This window comes from Anas platyrhynchos, chromosome 3 (genome assembly GCF_047663525.1).
Source record: "Anas platyrhynchos isolate ZD024472 breed Pekin duck chromosome 3, IASCAAS_PekinDuck_T2T, whole genome shotgun sequence".
Taxonomy (NCBI): domain Eukaryota; kingdom Metazoa; phylum Chordata; class Aves; order Anseriformes; family Anatidae; genus Anas; species Anas platyrhynchos.
In genome coordinates, this window is record NC_092589.1 from 27,995,694 (window position 1) to 28,014,711 (window position 19,018).

Sequence of the window (19,018 nt, forward strand, 5' to 3'; positions counted from 1 at the left end):
TCTTCCATGGGTAGAAGTAGATGGATGCCACATAGCTGTGGATAAATCAATATTAACCCAGTATGTTCAGTGCACTGAGAGGGGAAAAAAAGGAGATTTGGAGACAGATGAATCTAAGATTTGTGCTTTTGTGAATGACAGAAACAAAAGTAGATTTGTATCAGAAGAGATTGATCCAGAAGATTGTGGGATGACACAATAAAAGAGTGCAAGTGGTAGCAAAAGAACAGGAATACTGACAAGAACGTTGGGCTAGGTAGATGGAAAGTTGGATCAGAGAGTAGAGATCCAAGTCCAAAACTTCATTGTTAGTTGTCAAGGAAAAAGGAGAAGATGGAAGTATTTTTATGCCTGAAAGCAGTGTGTGTCCCAGCATAGCTTTTCTCCCCTTAAAAAAGCTTAAGCACTTAAAAAATAAAATAAAATGATAATTATAAAAAAAATCTTCGTTCATAATTTCCACAAAAGTTATAAAGCAGAAATGTGAAGCACAAGCTAATCACTTCTCTACTGCTGTTACGGAGCACAAGGAACAACATGTTTATGTTGTCTCAGGCTTTCTCTCGAGGTTTCTTTTTATCCTCTTCCGCTGAAGAAGCCCAATAGCAACTCAGTTTTATCTACAAAAATACTTTGATAAAGTGTTTTATATAAACCATACTGATTTAGTAATATTTTTATGCCATTGCTCCTTCATCATTTAAGAGAATCAGTGATAACTTTTAAGAAGAAATAAATTTAATGTGTTAAAGTTTAACTCCAGCCTTCTTTGAATCTCTTAGTGAAGCCATACTGGTCTTTGAGAAAATATATTGCTCATAATTACCTGACAATGTGTATTCACATTAACTTAAACTCTCTTAAACTAGCTTGTTACAAATCACTTGCACTTACAGTTGAGAGAATTTTGAAATGAAACATAGTAAGCAATGATAAGAATGGGATCATGCTACAGATAATTAACAAAATTAATCAGTGGCTGAGAAGGCTTTTGTTTTAACACTGCAGTTAATTTATTTTACACTGTATTGCACTAGATGACAAGAGAAGTGAAAAAGCTCATTTTCTTGAACTTTGAAGCTGCTGTGGCAGTTCTTAAAGCACTTTATGAAATCTAGTCTCATCTGACTTTCTCTTCAACAGTTTGAGAGAGAGTAAAGGAGAACAGTCAAAACAATTTATATTTGGCATGTTGTTTTTTCTCATTTCACTAGCTAATAATATTTTTGAAATATTGTTTTATTCAGTTATTTTGTTTCGATTTGTTCTTAAACAGTTATCTACAGACATTGCTTTTAACACTACCTTTATGCTCTTCTTAAGGCACCTTTATTCTTTCAAGATTTGCTGCCTTTTATCTTGACAGATGTTAATACACTTTTCCTGAAGCAGGAGTAAGATTATTTTGAGATTATTTTGGGCTATTTTGTCGTGGTTGTTTTTGTTGTTAAACAAAGGTATCTCATAGTTTAGGAATCTTAACTCAAAGACAAACACCTGACTTTTATAGTGACTGGGAGTGATTGGAGGATGAATTTAGTCTTTTTTTTTTTTTTTTTTAATCTAAATAACTGGGAGCCCAATTCACAGAATCATGGAACTGTTGAGGTTGGAAGGGAACTCTTGAGATGCCCCTCTCACTGCTCAAGCACGGTCAGCTAAAGTAGGTTACACAGTACCATGGCCAGATGGGTGTTGAATATATCTAAGGACTGTGAATCCACAGCCTTTCTGGAAACCTGTTCCAGTGTTGGACCATCCTCACAGTAAAAAGTGTTTTCTTGTGTTCAGATAGAATCTCATGTGTTTTATTTTGTGCCTATTGCCTCCCTCTTCCTCTTTGTGTCTGGCTGTCTCTACTTCATTCCCTCCCATCAGTTATTTATACATACTGATAAGATAGCTCTGAGCATTTTATTCTCTGGGCTGAGTAGTCGCAGCTCTCTCTTACCCTCTGCTCATGAAGGATGCTGCAGCCATGGTTTTGTGCTGTACTTGGTCCAGTAAGTCTGTATCTTTCTTGTACTGGGGAGCCCAGAACTGGACCTAGCACTCCAGATGTGGACTCAATGGTCCCAAATAGAGAGGAGGAATCACCTTCAACCTGCTGGCAAAGCTCTTCCTGATGACCCTAGGATTCTGCTGGCCTTCTTTGCCATAAGGGTATATGCTGGCTCATATTCAACTTGTCCTTCTCTGCAAACTTACAAGTCTTATGAAGAGTGGCTGAGGGAGCTGGGTTTGTTCAGCCTGGAGAAGACGAGGCTCAGGGGCAACCTTATTGCTCTTTATAAGTACGCTAAAGGAGGCTGTAGTGAGGTGGGGGTTGGTCTATTCTCCCACGTGCCTGGTGACAGGTCGAGGAGGAACGGACTAAAGTTGCGCCAGGGGTGTTTTAGGTTGGTTATTAGGAAGAACTTCTTTACTGAGAGGGTTTTTACGCATTGGAACAGGCTGCCCAGGGAAGTGGTGGAGTCACCATCCCTGGAGGTCTTTAAAAGATGTTTAGATGTTGAACTTAGCGATATGCTTTAGTGGCGGACTTGTTAGTGTTAGGTCAGAGGTTGGACTTGATGATCTTGAGGTCTCTTCCAACCTAGACAATTCTGTGTGTGATTCTGTGTGAAACTTGCTTTCCAGTTGGTCAGCCCCGGTGTGAAGTGCTTCTGGGGGTCACTCCTCCCCAGGTGCCAGACTTTTTCCTGTTGATGAACTTTGTGAGTTTCCTTTCAGCCCAGTTCTCCAGCCTGTCCAGGTCCCTCTGAATGACAGCACAACTGTCAACTGCCCTTTCTAGTTTTGTGTCATCTCTGAACTTACTGTGGGTGTACTCTGTTCCATCATCCAGGTCAGTAATGAAAACGGAAAACAGCATTGGCTCCAGTACCCCTGTAGACCATAGTAGCCTTGGGGTACTCCTCTAGTGACTTGTCTCCATGGGGACTTTGTGTTGCTGATTACATTACTCTGGACCAGGCTGTCTTCAGCCAGCCTTTCAATACACCTCAGTGTGGGCTTATTTAACCCATACTTTATCAGCATGGCTATGAGATGTTAAGAGAGACATTGTGAAAAGCCTTATTACAGTCAGCGCAAAAATATCCACTGTTTTCCTGTTATCCACAGAGCAAGCTACCTCACTGTGAAAGGTAATCAGATTGGTTATGTGTTCATAAATCCATGCTGACTAATCCTGATCACTTTCTTGTCCTTCATATGTTTGGAGATGTTTTCCAGGAGGATTTTTTCCATCATCTTCTCTAGGATTGACTGACCTGACTGTAGTTCCTTGTTTTTTTTTGACTCTAGTTCTTTGTTTCTTTTTACTTATTGCTCCTCTTGAAAACTGGAGTGACATTTGTTCTCTTCTAGTCTTTAGAAACCTCTCCCAGTTGCCATGACCTTTCAAAGATAATTGGGAGTAGTTTCACAATGACATCAGCCAATTCTCTCACCACTTGTGAATTGCAACCTACCAGGGTTAATGGGTTTATTTAAATCCAATTTAAGTATTTCCTAGCCTGGGTTTCCTTCACTGAGGATAAGTCTTCCTTACTCCAGACTTTCTCTCGTCTCAGCAGCTGAGGATTCCTGAAGACCAATCTTACTGTTAAAGACTGAGGCAAAGAAATCACCAAGTACCTCAGTCTTTCCAGTCTCATTTGTCGCCAGGTCACCAAGTGGACCTTAGGTTCTTTTTGTTATTTGCATTTGTAGAATCCTTTCTTACCTGCCATATTCCCTGCCAGATTCAACTCCAGGTCAACCGTGGTGCTCCTAACTCTAGCCCTGCAAGGTTGGACAGAATCTGTGTGTTCTTTCTGTGTCCCCTGGTCCTGTTTTCCACCACTTACACATTTCCTTTTTATGTCTGAGTTCTGTTAAGAGCACCTTACTCATCCAAGCAGGGCTCCTGCTGCCTTTTATTCTTGCTGAACATGTGGCTTCTTCTACTTGTTTGAAGAAAGCCTCGTTTACTATTTTAATAGCAATTGCCCTTGATGAATTTACCGATGTTGGTCTGCCTGCTTATCTTTTCTTACAAGCTCAGAGCTTGCTTCTGAGCCATCCCAAGATCTCCATGCTGCTCTCTCACATAAAAGCCAATCTTCCCCACAGCCTCTGTCGTAAAAAAACCCTTGTATCCATCCTTGTATCCATCCGTTGCAATGTTCCAGTCATGTGAGTTATCCCATCATATCCCTGTGATCCTAATATGTAACTGCACCCATTTTTACTTGAACATGCTCCATGCATCAGTGTAGTCATTTGAGAGGTACCCAAGCATGCTGCTTCCCCAGAAGAGGCAGAGGAGCCCCATCAAGCTGTTCTGCAGGCACTTTCTCCTTTGTATGCTTACACACAAATGGGTTCCATTCAGCTCTGTTTTCTTGACTGCTGCGTCCCTTCTGTTCTTGTCACTCTGGGCCCTTGGCTTGCCACCCTTATCCTCAGCTTACTTGGATATTTTCTAAGGAATGATGTCCTTCCTTGTCATTTCTAGTTTAAAGCTCTCCCAGCAAGGTTGGCCTGCTGTTGGCAAAGATATATTTGCCTGGTTTAGTCTCATGGACCCCATCTCTTCTAAGTCACGTTTAACCCTCAAATAGGATCTTACTGTTGTATAAACTAAAACCTTGCTGTTAACACCAGCTGTGCAATGCGTTGTTAACCCTCGGGACCTGTTGTCTTCAGGTTCTTTTCTCCCTCACTGATTGGATCAAGGAGGGTACTACTTGAGCCCTTGACCACTTTCCCTGGAGTCAATGCTTGCAAAGTCCCAGATCATTCCTGGCTTTTTCACTTATATCTGCATGGAAGAGTAATAGGGGTTAGTACTTGGAGGGCCAGATGAGCCTTGATATCATCTCCATAACATGCAAATGTTAGCACCTGGCAAGCAGCAAACTTTCCTAGTTTCACTGTTAAAACGTTTCGTTATACAATCCAAATTAACTTGCCTCAGGAATACAATGCAAAAATCTATATGCCGTATTTCAAAAAAAAGGGAAGGCAATCTTTTAAGCCTTGTGAATTAACGCCTTATATTCTCTCATGCTTTATATTTGGGTTAACTGTTTGATTGCTTTACTGATGTGATAATAGGTCATCTGTTCTTCAGAATGCCAATTCCGTTACTTCCTAATATTTTTCAGTGTGCTTTAAAGATAGGGCTGTGTATTTGTCTGTTCTTTTAACTGCTTGCATTTTATCAGTAGTTGAATACAGTACTTGATGCTACTTTTATTTTTTCTTTACCTGTTCATTTTTTAAACCTCACAGCAACAAGACTGGATGTATGCAATGGGATAATGGAAAAATTTAGGATCTTCCGCACAGAGAAGACTTATGCAGTGAAGGCTGGGAAGTGGTACTTCGAGTTTGAGGCAGTTACAGCAGGAGACATGAGAGTTGGCTGGACAAGGCCGGGTTGCTTGCCAGATCAGGAACTTGGCTCAGATGATGAAGCTTTTGTTTTTGATGGCTTTAAGGTTTGTTTATCTGTAATTATATGAGTGATTGAGAAACTTTATTTTGCATCTTATTCTGTGTGCCATTGCCTCAACTTAATTGCTTTCTTTTCTTCCATCTGTGTTCTATGAAATTATTTCTCTCTCTTTGAGGCCCTAGGTGGAATAGGGAGAAAAATACAAAAGCCTAAGCTATAAATCAGTGCCACCTGAGGAATTCATTAGCAGACCTTGTCATTTCTCTTTTCTGTTCTTTGTCAATTTTTTTTCACAGCTTCACAGCACAGAGTGTATATAAACCATTAAATATCTAAATGACTTACCAAAATTGTAAATACTGGCAGAGCTGTAACTAAATATTAATAATTCCTTTAAATTTTTGGTCTACTCTTCCCTCTATGAGCATTGCCCATTAGAGAATAAATGTGGTTAAGATTATTAACAGTGAGTGTCTGAGGCAAACGTTGATACAAGTTTTTTATAGAAATGTAAAAGTTTGGAAGAGCATGTCTTTTTTTTCATGGAAATCCATACAATTTAGAGTAAATTAATTATGATACAAACAGTAATTTTTGCTGAAATTTAACTCTACATTAAGTGCTGACAGATTGAATCAGTGTTAAGAATATATAGGAAATCCAAGTATTTTTTATGTTACTACTTTTTATCAGAATAGATGAAATAACTCATTGGAACATTTTATTTCATTGTGAAGGCCTGTGAAACCACTATCCAAACCATATAATTACTGTTAAGACTACTGGTGATTCTTGCCTTAATGGAAACTTTTACCGTACATTTCTTATGTCTGATGTTGGAATTAATTTCCTTTATTACTATTGCAGTACTTGACAGAAACCAACAGTAGGCCTGCCTGTTCCTGGTCAGGTCAAGGTTTCTAGCTGTATTTTATCCATGTTATTGGATTTTTATTCTTTTTTTTTTTCCAACTCGTGATATTCAAGTATACGCTTTAAAGAGAGAACTTAAAGTTGGTTTTATAAAATGCCTAATTGGATTAGGTAAACTATTGATGACCAGTGTCTTCACTAAAATAGCTGAGTAGTAGTTTGCTTTCTGCATCTTAACTTTGACCTTTAGGTCTCAATCCACAAAGCTATTTTGTTGTATAATATTTTAATGGGTTCTCTGCTTAGTTCTATAAAAGCTTGTTTTTGACCTTTGGGATGCACAGAAAGCCTCATTTGTTTGGTAAGATTTTGAAGAAGGATAAAGAGGATAAAAATCTAGCAGTGATGGAATATATGAATTGGTAACATATTTGTTATTAACACTGTTTTGTTGTATGTATGTTTGTAATAGTTCTTTATAGATGTTCATTTATTTGAATTTCAATCCAAGACCCCAGCTAAGACTACCCATCCAAAACCCTGCAGTCTTGGACTTGGTCAGTCATACAAATCATTGCCCTTAACAACTGTCGTATATCTCAGAAGCTTATACAGTTCATCCCATCCACAGACAATTCTGTTCCTTCCAAAATTCATTATGACAGAATTTTAATTTATCTTGTATGTGAGAGTTTTAGAATTATGTTTAAGGAAACAATAAAGTTTATTTGGAAGCAATGAATTTTTAGGCCACTAGATTGAACAAAAACAATTGTTTAAAAAAAAAAAAAGTTTGTGAAACAGCAATTTAACATTGTAACTGATAGCATGTTATTTTAATTACAAGTCTCTCATGCAGCTTCTGCATAAAAATAAGCCATGTTCTTTCTTACTAAAAAGTTGAAATAGCAATTTTCCCTGTCAGCTCACGTAGCAATGTTTTAGAATATATTTGAGAGAAGTGCTTGCAGGAAGTTAATTGTTGGATTTCCATTTTTCAAAGTTAACTTGCAGTATTCACAGGCATTGTTTTGGAATGATATGCTGTGGAAGTTTTAATTTTAGTACTGTGTTAATTGAGGGGGCTAATTATTAGTTTTACCACTGAAACGGAGATGAACCCATACATCGTCACTGTTATTCTTTTAAAGTCTTTGAAATCCTTTACAGGCACAGCGGTGGCATCAGGGTAATGAGCATTTTGGCCGCTCATGGCTAGCAGGAGATGTTGTTGGATGTATGGTTGACATGAATGAACACACTATGATGTTCACCTTAAATGGTGAAATCCTTCTCGATGACTCAGGTTCAGAACTTGCATTCAAGGACTTTGAAGTTGGTGATGGTAAGTACTGTAAAATTTTGTGCTGTTAACATACTTTTTGTTCCAGTTCTCTTTTAAGTTCCCTTTTCTAGGTAAAAAAGGAAGTGAAAATTTAGCTATTTAGCTTGACATGGTAAATGCGCAATTTTCTCGATGTAGTTTAAAGTATGCTAGACTGTGTATGTTCAAAAGAAGAAAGGAAATAGTATCAACATAACTGGCAAGAGCCACTAGAGTTCAGTGGCTCTAGCCAGCATATAATATTATTAATTATGATAAACTTTCTAGGATGCAGTGTTGAATCCACATTCTTTAATTGAAGACACAGTCCTGATTTTGCATCTCCATGTTTCTCTCTGTATTGCCACAGAGAATTGCCCCTCTATGGAAAAGAAAATTGCTTTAAAACCTAATGAGATTTTTTTAAAACTAATTTCAGTGGAGTTTGTTTTTTTTTTTTTTTTTTCAATGCAGAATTTCTGTTCTTGCTGTGTGTTGTGGATCTGTAATAGCTCTTTGAGACACGCTAAAAAGCAATGCTAGTATATTTAACAGCAGTCTTATGGGGTTCTGAAAATAAATTGATTTTTTTCACTCATTTTGCAAATATTTTGTAAATAAATTTTATACTATGAGTATTTATTGTGGCATATTCAGTGTATTTGCATAAGCTGTAAATGAATTGGTGTATTAACAAACAATAAGTAGTGGTAGTCTGGGTACTCGTTCATGAAGATGGTCACATTTTTCACAGCATGGTGGAGATAAAAATCAAGAGAAGAACATATGCCACTCAATGTGTTATTTCGCTTACCTGATCCCTAAAACCAAGGTTTTTCTTCTTTTTTCAATTTTGCTAATATATTAAGAAAGCCAACAGCACTGTCAGATTTTGCTGATATCTTTAGTTTCTCTGTGTGGCCCATAGGACCAAGCCTTGTCTTTTACTCTATTTGATTAGTATCAGGCTTTTGGAAAAGAGCCACGCTAGGTGTAAGGATGAAGCAAGGTGTTTGATGTGAAATTTGCTACAAGGTTTTGCAATCAGACTCTTGGCTATGTGTTGCACGGATGTCTATAGGCCCTTGAATGTGAATTCATGACTTAAGCAATATGATACACGTTATTCACATCATGTACTGAAACCCTATCAGATTTCTGCCAAATTAGTGAGAGAACATGGTGGGAAGTTTAAGTCAGTTATAATTTTTCTACAGCTCTTGGAGGAGAAATGACACCCGATCCCATAAATTCTGAACCGGCAGATTGAGTTTTATATCGGTTTGTTGGTGTTCTTGGTTCAGTTTTCCGAGTCCTAAAGCAGGTTTTAGTTTACCATGATGCCATAGGTTATGAGATTGCAAAATACTTTTGACAGATCCGGGAAGAGAGTCAAAGGCTGTATTCTCTGTTGTTCCTCTCATGAATTTCAATACAGAAGGCGCAGATTGGACTGAGAGGTCTAAGGTGACTTAGGTGATTTCTGTGTTTAAAAAGAACCTAAGAATTTGCACTGATACAAGGACAGGAGCATGCTAATTAGGATAACATATAGCAACAGTGTGTGACTGAATATAGGTTGTTTCTGTTAATGGCATTCTGAGAACTTGGAGGAATTCCTTCACAGGCACCTCTGCTATGTTTAGGAGGCATCTAGTGTTGTCTCGAATCTGGCTACTGCTATGCTTTACTGAAGATTAGGAAAGATTAAAGATTTTCTTTATATACCATTAGTTCAGAAATTAAAATTTCTGAATATAAAGAAAATTAAGTTTTAATTTTTCTCTTCTGTAGGTATGCATTTTGTCATATGTATTATACATCTGTTAAATAATATATCTGTGTTGGAGAGAAAAAAATTTTGAACAATAAAATCCGTGCGTGGTGCTTTTGGGTTACTGATCCCTATTCCCATGGAAAGATGAATCTTATACCTATCAATTAGATATTTCCCTGGTTGAATTTTAACCACTTGACTTTGATTTGTATTTCAGAGTATTTTACTTTCAGGAGTACTTTGGGAGAATAATATTTTTCTTCTTCTTCTAGTGTACCATAGAAATTAGGAAAAACTTGATCTGATTTAAAATGATACAATTGCCAACAGTTCTCTAGCCTACAGATTACTGCCTACAGATTTTTTTAAATACTATGATAATGTGCTGAAGGACAGGGATGACTGAATTGTCATAGTGTTAGCGATATATGAACAAAATCATCCTGGTGCCATTAAATTATAACAATTTTCCAACTATTTGGCAGCATAGTTCTGCTGAGCAGAGAGGGATTCTGAGAGAAACTGGAATTTCATGAGATTCTGCAGGTAGCTGTTTGATCACTACATTGATTTCAAAGCTGATGAAATTACAGTGATGTAGTTTTCGTGGTATTCACTTCTAGCTGCAAGTTCAGTTTTAAAAGTATCTCTGTTGATTCTGAAATTGCTAAAATAGTTCCAGGTTTGAGATGGAGTACCAAGGCCTTGAGCCATATCAGAACTTTCATGTTAGTGTCAAGCCATTCAGATTTTTCTCAATAGCCCTTTATTCACATTAATTTCTTCTAGTGTCATGTTTATAGGAAAGAGCATAACTTTCAAAGATCTATTCTGTTTTCAGAGGATCTATTCTGTTTGACCTCAGATTTTATAATACAACAGTATACAAATGTCAATTATATTATGGGTATTCTGTGTGCAATTCATTGGGGGGCATCTGTATATATGTTTGTGTATATATATGTGTGTGTATACAGACACACATATGAAATAACCAAATTAAATTTTACTTTTGTAGAGCTTTCAAATTTTTAAGGCTGAGTTCAGTTAGCTTTTGGTAATAGCTTCTGTTTAGAAGCATGGAGACGTTTTTGTATATTGCTTCTATCAGTGAATTGTGTGCATGCCATGTGCTGCTGCAGAAAAGGCCTCTCAGTTTAGATAAAAGATTTGGCAGAGCCTTGCGTCCTGCTTTAAAAGTTGTAGTCCGACTGTGAGGTTTTAATTCGCTTAGGAACAGTGAAAAGGGAATATGGAGCTCTGCCAATTTAGTAATAAGACTTGTGTGCTGTATTTTAGGTTGTACTGCCAACAAGTGGAGCTCTTTGGGATTTATGACAGACTAATCTGCCTGTGAAATAATGTATTCTCAGAAGTAAAATTGTTAAACAGTAATTGCGTACTGTTATGCATTTGTGTAGGAAATTTTTCACTGTAAGTATGAACAAGTACACAGTGCACCCCAAATTTTGTTTTATAAACTTGTGCTCACGGAGAGCACAAGCTGTTTATTCTCAGTGTTTGACAAATTGGGTCATAAAGTTCATCCTGTATCCTCAAAAGTAGGGAACCTTATAAGAAGTGTTATTGTACTATGCTTTTGCCATATGTGACAGAGAATGCTAGAGGGTTATTCTTCTGATGGTAGTATTGAACTCTTCTCACTTCGACTATTTCATAAATTAAAATAAAACCTTTGCTCTGCAGCCCAGTAATGTAACTGCAGATAAGAGCCACATCATGTGTAAACCATGATTTTGTGTAGCTTCCAGCATTCCATCTGTAAAGTATTATATCTAAAATGTCTGGATACCCATTTAAAGAAGGGGCTTGAAATTTAGTTTGTATTCATGACATGCACAGTCCTTATAAGAAGTAGATGCCATATTTTTCTTTACCAGATAAGGAATAATCCTGAACAACCTTACTGACAAATATACCATATGTGAAGCAGTGCAGAATTTCACCAGAAAAGAAATTAGTGCTTCCATACTTAAGACTGACAATAGTATTTACATGTATATTCAGTTCCTACAGAGCAACACTTTATATATAATTACTTGCAGGAGTTAGCTGCCTGTACTGTACCATTCTAGCACTGATGAAATTTGTGTTGGTGAGAGACTGTTATCATGATTACATATTGGCTACAGTTACAGAGTTGATGGAAAATACCAGATTGAGTAATTACATCAAAGAGAATTTTTCCTGTGTAGGAATTTTGTTCTGAATTTCTTTATTTTCTTTTAGTGATTCTTAAAGTGCTCATTGATGTGTGTGTGTGTAAACTTTTTGCATAAGTAATGCTATGTGACAGAGAATTCAACATAGAAGGTATTTTGTAGGAATAGAAGGTATTTTGAGCAAGTTTGCTGATGACACCAAACTTGGAGGAGTTGTGGACTCGAATGAGGGTGGAAAGGCCTTGCAGAGGGATCTGGATAGGTTGGAGAGCTGGGCGATCGCCAACCGCATGAAGTTCAATAAGAGCAAGTGCCGGGTCCTGCACCTGGGACGGGGAAACCCTGGCTGCACGTACAGACTGGGCGATGAGACGCTGGAGAGCAGCCTAGAAGAGAGGGATCTGGGGGTCGTGGTAGACAGCAAGTTGAATATGAGCCAGCAGTGTGCCCTGGCAGCCAGGAGGGCCAACCGTGTCCTGGGGTGCATCAAGCACGGCATCGCTAGTAGGTCAAGGGAGGTGATTGTCCCGCTCTACTCTGCGCTGGTGAGGCCTCACCTCAAGTACTGTGTGCAGTTCTGGGCACCACAGTATAAAAAGGACATGAAACTGTTGGAGAGTGTCCAGAGGAGGGCTACGAAGATGGTGAAAGGCCTGGAGGGGAAGACGTATGAGGAACGGCTGAGGTCACTGGGCCTGTTCAGCCTGGAGAAGAGGAGGCTGAGGGGAGACCTCATCGCAGTCTACAACTTCCTCGTAAGGGGGTGTCGAGAGGCAGGAGACCTTTTCTCCATTAACACCAGCGACAGGACCCGCGGGAACGGGGTTAAGCTGAGGCAGGGGAAATTTAGGCTTGACATCAGGAGAGGGTGGTTGCACACTGGAACAGGCTCCCCAGGGAAGTGGTCACTGCACCGAGCCTGTCTGAATTTAAGAAGAGATTGGACTGTGCACTTAGTCACATGGTCTGAACTTTTGGGTAGACCTGTGCGGTGTCAAGAGTTGGACTTGATGATCCTTAAGGGTCCCTTCCAACTCAGGATATTCTATGATTCTATGATTCTATGAACATTTCTGAATAAGAAAATATAGGAAGTGTATTGGATGTTCCTCCCTTTGCTTTGAAGCTTGCTCCCAAACAATATCTTTGATAACAATTTTTGTTTTGAAAGAGATTGAAAAATCACTTAATGTTCACCTTCTCTACGTCACTCATAAATTGTGGTGGTGGTGGTGTTATGATACTTTATTTTTTTTCAGTTGATGTTGTTGTGGCTGAAGTATCCTATGATCTTCAATTTTCCTGATAAGATAGCAGTTTCATTCTTGTTGTCCATTTTCAGTTCTTTTATGCCCTTTTTGAGATGGGTAAAACACAGTTCTTCTGAAGATTATTAATGTGAGTGCCATACATTCTGTAAACATCTGAAAATGTTTTACAAGAATGAGAAATTAAATTGTGATGTGATTCAGATAGACAAAGTGCATATTTTAGGCTACATATACCTGTGTGGCTTACAGCAAATCATACCTAATTTTTTGTTAACATTGTGAGGATTCATGCTGTCACAACTGTTTCTGTGAACATCCCTTCTCAAACAACTTGATGTCTATAGAAGGCTGTTACTGTTCTTGAATGATGAGTTGAGATTCATAAGGTTATTGAAGAAGAATTACAATTTTTACCTTTGATTAAAAACACTTGCAATAGCTTAAGGACTCCTTTAAGTTAGCCGGGTGCTTAGTAAGTTCTGTCTACTAGAGCTGCTAGGGTCTACCATGGTATCTATATCAGCAAATGTAACTTTCCCAGTTTTGTATGTTGTATAATCTGATTTTTCCATTTAGTTCTGGAAAATAGTCTTTATTCTTTTCTATCACATAGTCTATGGCCTTAAATGTATCATGCCTGGTACACACACACATGATAATGAATTTTTAGTATCTGTAAGAAAAAAAGAAAAAAAAAGTGAAGGAGATAACGAAAACTGATCTTTTATCTGGTGAACAGTCATTCCTGTAAATGATGCCATGCCATGAAGTTTGCTTTTGTCTCTAACTAACGTGTCATGAACTAACAAACATGTCATAGAACATGTTCTACCTTGTCTTTATCTGGACAACCTAAAGTTGAAGAACTAGTTGTATTTTGTCTTTATACCCTTCAGTACCTGTTATATTCACCTGAGCCAGAATAATTGTGGAATGGATGAGTTCTTCATGATTCTGAACCCCGAGCACAGATAAATAAACAAATGAAAAAGTGCAAAGGAGTCAAAAGTGAATTCCTTGTACAGTAGAAACAGTAGGAAAGCAGATATAGATGCATACAAATGTGAAGCTGATTCAAAAATAAAAACAACAATAACAACAAAGCACACACACACACACACAAAAAACAAACAAACAAACAAGAAAACACTAACGTAAGTTCATTGAAGCAACAGTCTCATATTGTCAATTCTGATTATCCAGAGTCACAGAGGTTAGTAGCACATTAGTTTATTATTTTATTTTATGAACTCTTAAAATGAATTATTATTATTATTATTTTTAATATGCAGCATGCTGTTGGTCAATTTTTTTCCCACTAATATGTGTGGATGAGACCTACATTACTTTTATAGTAATTTTTTAGGTTCTCTCAAAATACTATATAGCTAATGGAAGTTTAGGAGGAATAACAAAAATTTTTAGACTTGAACTAAAATTGGCAGTACTCTATCACCTAACAGAGTTTAACCAAGTGTTGGTTTTCAGAATCCATGAAGTACTCTTAGATTTCTGTGAAGTGAATTGCAAGTTGTGAAGAGATTAATGGATATTAGAGAGCTTTATTTCCAGAATGATATTTGAGATACAGTAATTCCTGACATATAATGGCCACGTGCTATAGATAGCTGCTTGCATTTATACTGTTTGGTTTTATGTCTTTCTTAAAAATTATTTTTAATTGGTTTATGGAAGAGAAAGATTTTTCTGATGTTTGTGGTGCACAACCCACATATTCTTTCATTTTGTTTTAAGGATTTCTGCCTGTGTGCAGCCTGGGCCCATCTCAAGTGGGAAGAATGAACTTTGGAAAAGATGTCAGCACTCTAAAATTTTTCACTATCTGTGGCTTACAGGAAGGGTACGAACCCTTTGCTGTTAATACAAACAGAGACATCACCATTTGGCTGAGTAAAAGACTCCCTCAGTTTCTACCAGTACCACAAAATCATGAACATATTGAGGTTTGTAATTCTATTAAGATGCTTTTGGACACTTCTTCCATGAGTCTCTTTAAATTATCTTTCTGCTTTTGTACTTCTAGACAAGATTTTAAATTTGATATGTTGACCCAGTTCTGGACAAACCTTGCTTGTATTACATATTTGTTACATTCAGTGAAGTTGCAAATAATGCAGTTCTTTGGTTGATGGTATTTATTTATCCATGAAATCTGTCATATGTGTAACCATGAGGTTCCCCAAGACAAACTCTACAAGATGTCCTCTTAACATCTCCTGGTACAATGAGTGAGACGTGCTTAGAAACAAGTTCCAGAAAGTGTGCATTTCTGCATAATAGATACCATGTGTTCCGGTGTATACACTTTCTAAAGTGATTTTTCATAACTCAATGGTTTTGAATTTAATAAATTTTTATTAGCCAGTTGTGTGAACGCTTATGTCCCAATCAGTTTTGCATCTTGATGAACTTGAATTCATGCCTTTAAAGTCTGCCACAAAATCTTTCTGACATTGATGAAATAGGAACTTTCTTTCAGCTGATGTGTATCACATTGTAATATTTAAGAGATTTATATTCTTTGTTGTGCATGTATACTTTGTTAGTTGTTTTGTGTTGTTCTGGGCAGTGTCAGACTTGTATTGCAAAGAATTATGATGAGAAATAACAATCTTTTGTGTTTCGTATTTAAGGAAGGAACTCCTTATAGTATTAATTTCACCTTAAAATGACCATACAATAATTACAATGCATTTGACTGTTGACAGTTGCAAGCTCTGCAAGTCATAGGTGCTTATTCTAGAAATATAACTTGAATGTTTAAAAGGGGGCAAAGCATCAGCTTCAACACGACTGCATCTTTACATTTGATAGGTGATGAGAATTGATGGCACCATAGACAGCTGCCCCTGCCTGAAGGTCACGCAGAAGTCCTTTGGTTCACAGAACAGTAAAACAGACGTCATGTTTTTTCGATTAAGTATGCCTATTGAATGTGCTGAGGTGTTCTCCAGAACAGCTGCAGGAGGGTTACCAGGCACTGGTCTTTTTGGCCCAAAGAATGATTTGGAGGATTATGATGCTGATTCTGATTTTGAGGTTCTAATGAAAACTGCTCATGGTCATCTAGTGCCTGACCGGGCAGAAAGAGAAAAAGATGCCACAAAATCAGAGTTAAATAACCATAAAGATTATGTTCAAGAAAAGCCTTCACGTCTTAAACAAAGGTTAGTAGCACTTTTATTTTTATTTTTATTTTTATTTTTATTTTTATTTTTATTTTTATTTTTATTTTTATTTTTATTTTTATTTTTATTTTTATTTTTATTTTTATTTTTATTGGTTGAAGAAAATGCCAGTCAGGTCTGCAGGGATTTTTCCCTAATTCTGCCCTAAATTTGGATACAATGCAGTAAGAGGGGCAATTAACCTTCATATCCTTAAGTTGCTTCGCATGCAAGATGTAGATTAAAACTAAGCTGAAAACTGAAAACACTTTTCCAGCCATTGGGAACCTATTATTTGGTTTATTTTGAGTGCTTTTGTGATCATCACATGATATGTACTCTAGGACCAGTATTAGTACAAAACTACTGTGTTCACTTATTAATCTATTAATAGTATTAATAGTATTAATCTATTGAGCCTTTTGTATAGATTCTGATTTTGTTTTTACTTATTTTGTTACAGATTTATGCTCAGGAGGACAAAGCCAGATTATAGCACAAGCCATTCTGCACGGCTTACCGAGGATGTGCTAGCAGATGATAGGGATGACTATGATTATTTGATGCAAACTTCAACGGTATGGTAACATAGGATTTGTATTTTAGCTGTTTGCCTTTTGTATAACTACAAGAATTTGCTTGTAAGAGTTTCAGAAACTAATTTTCAGGCAAAATTTTTTATTTAAATGTCTTCAGTACTCCTGCACTACTGAAGCTGAGACTGCTACGTTCTTTTTGGTTTGACTTGACTGTCAGTCTAAAACAATTTCTATATGGAAAGTCATAAATTAAGTAGAATATGTTTTTGAAACTGCTGTTAACAACACCAAAAGAGGAATAATAAATACTTCCAGAATAATGGAATAAAAAGAAAGAAGTGCATTAAGCAAGCAGATAAGTGTTCAGGGCCATTTGAACACATCTATCTTAATTTTATTCAGCATCTATTTCTTGGAGTTTCTAGTGAATGTAATACATTTTTTTTTTGTGCATTTTTCTCTGACAAGAAAAAAAAAGCTTCTATTTTAGATATATTTTCCTTTTTCTAAAAGATATTAGTATACTAGAAACTGACAGTAACCTACAGTATAAATATTGCAGCTGCAGTACAAAAATAGCCTATGATACTGTGATGTGAAAACCTAAAATACAATACTTCATCAGTACTGTTTTCCATTTTTTGTTTTATTTTAACTTGCATATTTTTGTAGACTGTATTTTGGTTAGTATTAGAATCCTTTTGTTTCTTTGTTTATGAATTGCACTTGAACAAGTTTATGCTATTTTAGATGATATATTCAGATTGCAACAAATGTATCATGAATCAAACTGATATATCAGAAAAACAAATAACTTTTTTAATATTATTTTTTTTTATTTGCAGTATTATTATTCAGTGAGAATATTTCCTGGCCAAGAACCTGCTAATGTCTGGGTAGGCTGGATTACCTCTGACTTTCATCAGTATGACACAAGCTTTGACTTGGAGAGAGTGCGTACAGTCACAGTGACACTGGGAGATGAAAAGGGGAAGGTTCATGAGAGGTTAGTTACAATTTACCTAAAATGTTACATATTTCATAATTCACAAAGGCAACTAATAATTTATAAACCGCAAATCCATTCTATTTAATGTAGTTGAGTTGATTTAAAAAAAAAAAGTTATAGTAAGAAAGAGGACGGGCAGTGTGGTCCCTTTATAGTATTTTCTCTTATTGCTTGTAAACAGGTTTAATGGTCTAATTTAATGAATAGACGGTGAGAAATAAAAGAATTGTTCAGCTTTTTCATGTAGTTTCAGTCATTCAGGCCATGTTCCTGTAACTATTGATTTCTAAACAGGTACAAAGTAGAGTAAAATAGCTTGTATTATTTTTGGAACTTTTTTGATTTTGAGCAGACATGAATTAGTGCAACAGCACCTCTCACCATTTCATGTGGTGATACATGTCAGAAACTCTGTTATGCTTAACACTAAGCAGTTTAAAATATTAACACGAAAAAATTCATTTTCTCTCTCAGAATTTTAGAACAGATTTGAACTTGTAATATTTTGTCTTTTTTTTTTTTTTTTTTCCAATTCTGAAATCTAAGTTTCATTGAATTTTGGCAATGATTATGCTACTGTTTCCAGCCACAAGACCCTGTTGATTGCAGTTGTACAATGTTCTTTTAGGCCACTACATGAAGTTTGCACACTATCCATAAATATATTTGTCTTTTGACATTCAGTATAAAGCGCAGCAACTGCTATATGGTGTGTGCAGGAGAGAGCATGAGCCCTGGACAAGGACGTAATAATAATGGTCTGGAGATTGGTTGCTTAATTGATGCTGCCAGTGGCCTGCTGACCTTCACAGCTAATGGCAAGGAACTGGGCACGTACTATCAGGTGAGTATTCTTTGATGATGCCTTCCAATGGGAAGGAGGAAAACTGAATCCTTGGATTGCGTTTTATTAGAAAGTTTGTTACAAGATTGGAAGAAAAAGTAATTGTCACTGCTAAAATAGTAATTTCCCTCTCCTATTTGTATTTTCTGGAGTGTTATTCAGAGGCTTGCACTTATTAGCTTTCTATACAGAGTTTTTTTTTTTTTTAATTTTTTTAAATGTAATACTGTTTTGCTGTCTTAAGTGAATAAATATTTTTGCTTCTTTTATATAGGTTGAACCTAGTACGAAGTTATTTCCTGCTGTATTTGCTCAAGCTACAAGCCCCAATGTTTTCCAATTTGAATTGGGTAGAATAAAGGTAAATTATGGTTGTGTTTTATGCAGGTTTAGGACTATGTTGTATCATATATATATATATATATATATATATATATATATATGTATGTATGTATTTGCTAATTTTTGCACACAATGTGTTATTGGTATTGGACCATTTTCCTTATTCCAAGTGTTTGCACTATTGCTATTTCTATTATTAATTTATGTATTTAAAATACA

General features: G+C 36.5%; 1 protein-coding gene across 13 annotated transcripts in view; it reads left to right on the forward strand.

Moving 5' to 3' along the window:
- Positions 1-19,018, forward strand: part of RYR2 (ryanodine receptor 2) — a 406,035-nt gene that overhangs the window by 254,330 nt on the left and 132,687 nt on the right. For all 13 annotated transcript variants that reach the window (XR_011808125.1, XM_027453781.3, XM_072035589.1 and 10 more), the window contains 8 exons: positions 5,284-5,492; positions 7,493-7,667; positions 14,633-14,841; positions 15,713-16,065; positions 16,529-16,643; positions 17,450-17,610; positions 18,298-18,457; positions 18,732-18,818. Coding sequence is in view for 12 of the 13 variants with exons in the window: in XM_027453781.3 (XP_027309582.2) it covers positions 5,284-5,492; positions 7,493-7,667; positions 14,633-14,841; positions 15,713-16,065; positions 16,529-16,643; positions 17,450-17,610; positions 18,298-18,457; positions 18,732-18,818 (1,469 nt within the window). In the remaining variant the exon portion in view is untranslated. The remainder of the gene's footprint in view (positions 1-5,283; positions 5,493-7,492; positions 7,668-14,632; positions 14,842-15,712; positions 16,066-16,528; positions 16,644-17,449; positions 17,611-18,297; positions 18,458-18,731; positions 18,819-19,018) is intronic.